At 36.8% G+C, this 6,258-nt stretch overlaps 1 protein-coding gene across 1 annotated transcript; it reads right to left on the bottom strand.

Moving 5' to 3' along the window:
- Positions 1–1,536: 1,536 nt before the first annotated feature.
- On the bottom strand, positions 1,537–5,054 carry LOC120196064 (boron transporter 4-like). Its single transcript, XM_039197955.1, is given in 15 exon segments — positions 1,537–1,612; positions 1,752–1,889; positions 1,963–2,245; positions 2,365–2,605; positions 2,608–2,683; positions 2,837–2,953; positions 3,041–3,136; positions 3,228–3,401; positions 3,516–3,848; positions 3,923–4,061; positions 4,153–4,292; positions 4,295–4,350; positions 4,429–4,511; positions 4,598–4,703; positions 4,991–5,054. Coding segments are annotated over 14 exon segments (2,013 nt in total). The 5' UTR covers positions 4,702–4,703; positions 4,991–5,054; the 3' UTR covers positions 1,537–1,579.
- Positions 5,055–6,258: the final 1,204 nt, after the last annotated feature.

The following is a 6,258-nucleotide window of genomic DNA, read 5'->3' as shown; positions in this document are numbered from 1 at the left end:
ATTGTTCGTTACCACCTGAAATATCAGTAGGATCTTTGCTCAGCATAAAAATATGTAAATGTTCGGAAACAATAAGGAAATAAATATTTATCTGTATCTGCACGTTCATCAGCATCATCTGGTAGTTCTGTATTACTGAGCTTTCCAAAGCTCACTCTATTACTCACCTTTTCAGGTTAAAAGAATTGTACCAGTGCATCTATCGACTTCAGTAAGGGAGTTCTTCCGGCGTTGTTGCAGAGTATGGTACATGTGATTAGGGGGCATGTAATTGTATTTTGATTTATATACGTGTTTGGAAATCTGTTTTATTTTTAAATAGTGAAAACTGATTTTATAAGTTTATATGTTCTGATAAAAAGTTTTAAATTTTCCGCTATTTTTACAGTGGGTCGCTCCGGTGGCCCTAATGTGACTTCCCGGATCGGATCGGGCTACCCTTATCGGTCTGTGAGGGTTACAGAAACTGATCGGCTGCTCAGAAAATCATACCAATCTTGGAGTGGTGGTTGATTGATTTGTCTTAAGATTTCTTAGGTTAATGCTTTCTTTATTGTAGTGAACAATGATGAGCGACGTTATATTTCAGTTGAATGTTTATAAATTTTGATTTATATATTTTGTAATTTTACTTAAGTGGAAGTAATTATATTTCAAAGTTGTTATTCGATATTGTTACAGGTTGAATATTGGTAATAAAAAGAAGAAGAAAAATAGAAAATCAGTTATGATTAGCGGCGTTTGCATCATAAACGCCGCTATAGAACCTGCCTGTTGCGACTTTTGTATAAAAACACCACTATAAAACTTGATCTGTTACGACGTTTGTGAAAGTAAAACACCGCTAACTTTTACGTTGCCAGTTTAGCCGACGTTTTTTGTGTTTTTTTTGCGTCAGGAATATTTTCAGCAGCGCTTTAAAACGCCACTATAGACCTATTTTTGCTGAATACAAATATAATTTTAATCTACGTCCTTTTCTATACTCATTTTAGTTTTATTCAAGTACTATTATGTATAGATGTAAGTCCAAAGAGTTGAAGCATGTCTTTTATAAATAAAATTAATTTTATCGACTGATTCTTTTTTTATATTTTTTTTCGTTCACGAATTCTTAACAATTGGATTTCTTCATACGTAAATTTTGTGGTGGCTTCACATGAATACAAAATTATATACATAAATGGTGATGGTGATTGAGGAGGAGGAAGAAGAAGATAGGATTGACGTCCATAAGCTCAAACAAGTGGACTGAAAAGGAAACGTAGGACTTTCGAAAATCCCAAGTTTGATAACACGTGAAAACAAAGCTACAATTATATGTCCGTAAAATCTATTAAAAATATATTTTCAATTTTAAAATTTTATAAATTCATCCCTCCTAAAATTTTAAAAAGGTTATTTATAAACATAAAATCTTAGGTCCTTCAAATTGCATGCTAGGGACCATAACAGTTGGTGCTTATTATTGTATTTTGTTATTTTTTTATTCTCAAACCTTTTCAATCAAATATATAAAAGGATTATTTTTAAACTTAAAATCTTAGGTCCGTCATTGATTACGTTTGTCAAACTCGTCTCATTCTTCCTCAAAAAATTCATTTGGATGAACCTGCAAAATACATACAATTACGCATGAAAATAACTATATTAAGAGAATTCTTCAAGGTTATTTCTTATTATTCGTATGTCCAACACAAATACTTCCAGAAAAACGAAGAATAGAACAAAAATAATTATAACTACAATACCTGGCCTTTCCTTTCCTCTCCGAAGCTAACGGTTCGGACCTTTAACTCGCCTCTGCTTGTTGTCAACTCGTCTAACAACTCAGCATCAAATCTTTCAGCTCCATCGTCTTCGTTCTCAACACAAGATGTGTCCATGTCCTAAAAATTAAAATTATTACTGTTAATATAGTTTTAACGACTCCGCAAACAGAGAAGGACCGAGCGGAAATACCCTCGAAGAGAGGCCAAGGGATGATCTTGGGACGGCTCCGGTCATTTCCTCGTATTCGGCCGCATCGAGTTCCCGGAGATAATTCGGGAGGATGATCTTCGGGAGAAGGTATTGTCTTATGATGATGAGAAGGAACAAGGGCAAAGGGAACAAGATTCCAACTATGGGAATCCACGTCACACCAAAGCATACCAGAAGATATACGAGCTGGAAGAGTGTAAACGTCGCGATATATCGGTATGGTACCGACTCCACGAACGAAGCATGAACAACTTCCAACACCCTGCAAACTTGATCATTGAATCACATTAGAAACTAGCAGCATTGCCTAGTAGTACGTTTACTGCAAAATGACCACAAAATGAGTCCGCTCTTGTTTTCGAAAATTTTGGATTTTCATACTTGAATCGCCTGTTTGGTGTAATGAAGAGAAGTAGCATCCTTTCCCAGAACTGATTTCCCGGAAGACTATCAATGGCCATGTATGCGAAATATCCCCAAAGAACCGATGTAGGTATCAATTTGATTGCAGGCATAGCACATACTGATGCAGCTACTAACAGTGACTGCAACAGATTGCTCACTCTCTGCTCGTTGACTCGAACCGGCAAGTACGCATCGATATGCTTTTCGGGATCAAATTTTCCTTCTGGATTTCTCCTTCGTTTTCGCCTTTCATAACAACCTTCTTCAAGTCTTCCAGCTCCTTAACTACTGCAGTCTGCAACAGCAATAGTTAAGGTCAGATGCAGGCATTATACAAGATTTATCGATATATATTCGGAGAATATGGACCGGCTATTCGAGGTTCAGTAGCATGTTTCAAGACAAGGATCACTTTGTTGTAGAAACAATCACTAATCAGAGAACTTACTTCCGGACTCTTGTCCATATCGATGAAGACCGCCTGCAACTTGCCGTATATCTCGGAGTTGCTAGCCTTCTGCTTTATGCTTTCTTTCGCACTCGCCACCATTTTTCGTCTGATCAGCTGCATTTCATACATCAGTTGAAATTAAGCATGTAACCGTGTGCATAATTCTTTGTAGAAACTTTCATTTAGGATATACTTATCCACCTGTCCTTTGAGAATTGCAAGGCTCTTGGTATGCATAGGAGACTGCGGTAGGACGCCATTCGAAGGAGGGAGACCGATTAATCTGCAAAGTAAAGTCTGCAAGCATGTTCTCGACAGTAAAACATTAAGTATACGATAAGATTGTTTGTTTTTCGGCTGGCAAGTAGTGATTGATCTTGAGGTTTACCATGAATCCGAGTAGCAGGATGTCATAATGATACGCAGATGGATTCTTGAGATTGAATTCCTTTTGTTGTGCCAGCTGCGACGCAACGCTGTGGTCGAAAAAGTAGAGTCCCGCGACCATCACAGCTGGAATGAATGCAGCAAAGATATACAATGAAGGGATCCTTCCCATATCCTGCAATTTGATTGATTGTTTATTAACAGAGGGCCAATTTTATCACTACAAAAGCTTCAGAGATCGATTATCGATGTGAAGGCCAACAACATATATGAAACCGAATATGATTACCTTAATTACAGTCCAATGTCCCAACGATGCAGAGTCCCCTGGAAGAGGAATAAAGAGCCTTCTTGGAACCCCAGATGGAACTTTGCTTGGTACACTAAAAGACGTTGCTGTCCACACTACAACCATTAAAGGGACCCCATAGTCTGCAATGAAGCTTCTAAACCACCCTGTGCCATACCACCATGACCTCGCCCTTTGGCTTTTCAAGGCGGTATAGAGAAGGCCGAACGAGAATACGATTCCCAACAGTCCATTTGTGTAAAGCCATTGAAACTGATACTTCCCTAACTTAGAATCTTGATCTTCGGGAACTTGAAACTCACTCAGCAATCCCTGCAAATTGAATCATCAGTAGGTGTTTCAAACATTATATAGAAGATGATTCGTTTTCTTTGATTGGATTTCACCTTGATGGCCTCCTGAATAAACAGAACACTAATCAACATGCCAAAAAGCTCGCCCGCAACCCTTGTGAACCGATTAATTATCATGCAAGCATTGAACGTTGCAAGGAGAAACAACAAGAGAGCAATCCAAACACAAACCCTGCAAAAATATTTATGAACTTGTAAGATCATATCAAGTACTTAAGCAAAACTTTTCGATTTAAACCGAAAAAATGGAGGATTCTGTTTACCATCCAGTCCAAGCCAAGTATAATTCTTGCCCCAAGTCTTCTCTTCCTTTGGCAAAGTTGTACAAATATGTATACATAATAACTGTTGGCTCTGCAACTCCAAGAATCAAAAGAGGTTGACCACCGAATATCGAGTGTAGAACACAACACCGCAAAGGGCGGTTGACACCAACGTTTTGACTGTGCTTAGGCTCCCATCTACATCCAAAAGCATGTCAAACATCACTTTTAACTTCATCAAACAAAAACTGTTTGATGAGTGGAACAGAAACAAACCTGTATCTCGATTCAGTTGCTCGCCGAAGGCAATAACCGGCAGAGCAGAAGCAAAGAAGATGTAGGCAGTTGGGGCTAGTATCCTGCAACAAGAAAGCAAACATCTAACCAAAAATAAGCAAAATTTACTTCAAGTAGGACTATTATCAAATGTTTAGGGAAGGTATACCCTAATCCTGAACGAATACCAGAAATCCAGTCTTGTTTGTAACAAGCTGCTCTTCCTTTGACATCACTTGCAATACCCTTGAAAGGAGCTTTCAAGTTTTCCATTTCTGGGGCAGAGAAAGGTTTAGAAACTGAAAAATACATGTTCAAGATGATAGATGCATATATGTGTATGTATGCAGCTATGCATGAATGGCATCAAAGATCAAAACTTGATTTTCCCTTCATCATTTTCCTATTAACCAAACACAGCATTTGTATCCTAACTTGTTTGGTTTCAGTTAAATTACGTTCACATATGTAAAAGCACATACACATTTCAAGCACATAACAAGAACAAATACATGAAAAACGTTCAGATTGGTCATAGATGCCAAGGAATTTGGAGAGTTACCAAGAAACAGAAAACAGCTGGAAGGAAAAAAAAAAAAACAAAGGCAACTCCGAAAAAGCTTAAAGCTTATACTATGGAATTAATGTGACTATATCTGCAGTCCATGCACGTCTTTTAAAATAAGAGTATAGACAGTGACAGATATAAAAAAAATTAGGGTGCGTATATTAATTAAAGAAAACTTTTATATTGAAGATGTATAAATAAAATATCATGACAGTCACCATCAGTAAAATAGACTAATTAACATAAAATTAGATTGGTCAAACTTTTATAAAATATTAATTTTGCATTTTAAATAATATTAAAAAACTTAGTGTAAATTTATATATTTATATCGTCAAAAAATTATTTATTTGAGTTTGTAAAATAATATTTGGAAATAATTATATCAAATTGGTCTCGACTCAAAGTAATTCAATTAAATCTTCGATATTTAGAAATACTTCAATTTGGTCCGACATAAAATCCCAAAATCTCTCTTCTAAATCGTAATCGTCGTCTTCGCTTGTTTACTTAGCCGTCGTTGTTGCCTCTCCATGTTGGTTGCACACCTTTCGTCAACCCCTTATAGCGTCGTTCAGGCCTTACAACCGGGCACTGGACTCGGTCACACCCCGCGTGAGTTATTGGGTTAATTTTGAAAACTATATTTTGACGAATGGTTGGAAGCTAAAGCTAGCAGACGTCAACGACTGTGAGAGCAACAGATAGGGAGAGAGAAAATTGATTGAAGCGATGAAAAAGGTGGTGTCTGAAGAGTGTGTGATTTGCATAAGAGTGGTGATGATGGTGGATGGGTGGAGACATTGTTGCGATGACGACAGTGAGCAAATCTACGATGGAATTCATGGAGAATCGTTGGATAAGTGGTGGTGTTGTGATATCGTAAGGGAGTGATTGTGGAATTTAGGGTGAATGAAAAGCGAAGAAAAGGTCAAATGGCTAAGGAAAAATGAATGGTGACGTGAAGATGACGGTGGGGGTTATGGAGTATGCATAGATGATCGACGAAGATGAAATTGAAATAAAAAGAGAAATTCACACAATACGTCCTTAAATTTTGACAGTTTTGAAAGCATGCCATTAAATTACTAATAAATTATTTCAAATTAAAATGAGAATCAAATTGTTATAATTTTTAAATATAGAGATTGTTTTTAATTATTTCTAATTAAGATTAATTTAATAGAAAATTTAAGTTTTGGGGACCAAAGCTATTATTAGAGCTATTATTAGACTAATGCCACATCATTGGTTCAGTTAAA

This window comes from Hibiscus syriacus, unplaced genomic scaffold (genome assembly GCF_006381635.1).
Source record: "Hibiscus syriacus cultivar Baekdansim isolate YM2019G1 unplaced genomic scaffold, ASM638163v2 tig00117026_pilon, whole genome shotgun sequence".
In the NCBI taxonomy this organism is placed as follows: domain Eukaryota; kingdom Viridiplantae; phylum Streptophyta; class Magnoliopsida; order Malvales; family Malvaceae; genus Hibiscus; species Hibiscus syriacus.
The sequence above is the reverse complement of the archived record's forward strand: the minus strand, read 5'-3'. Positions and strand labels throughout refer to the sequence as shown.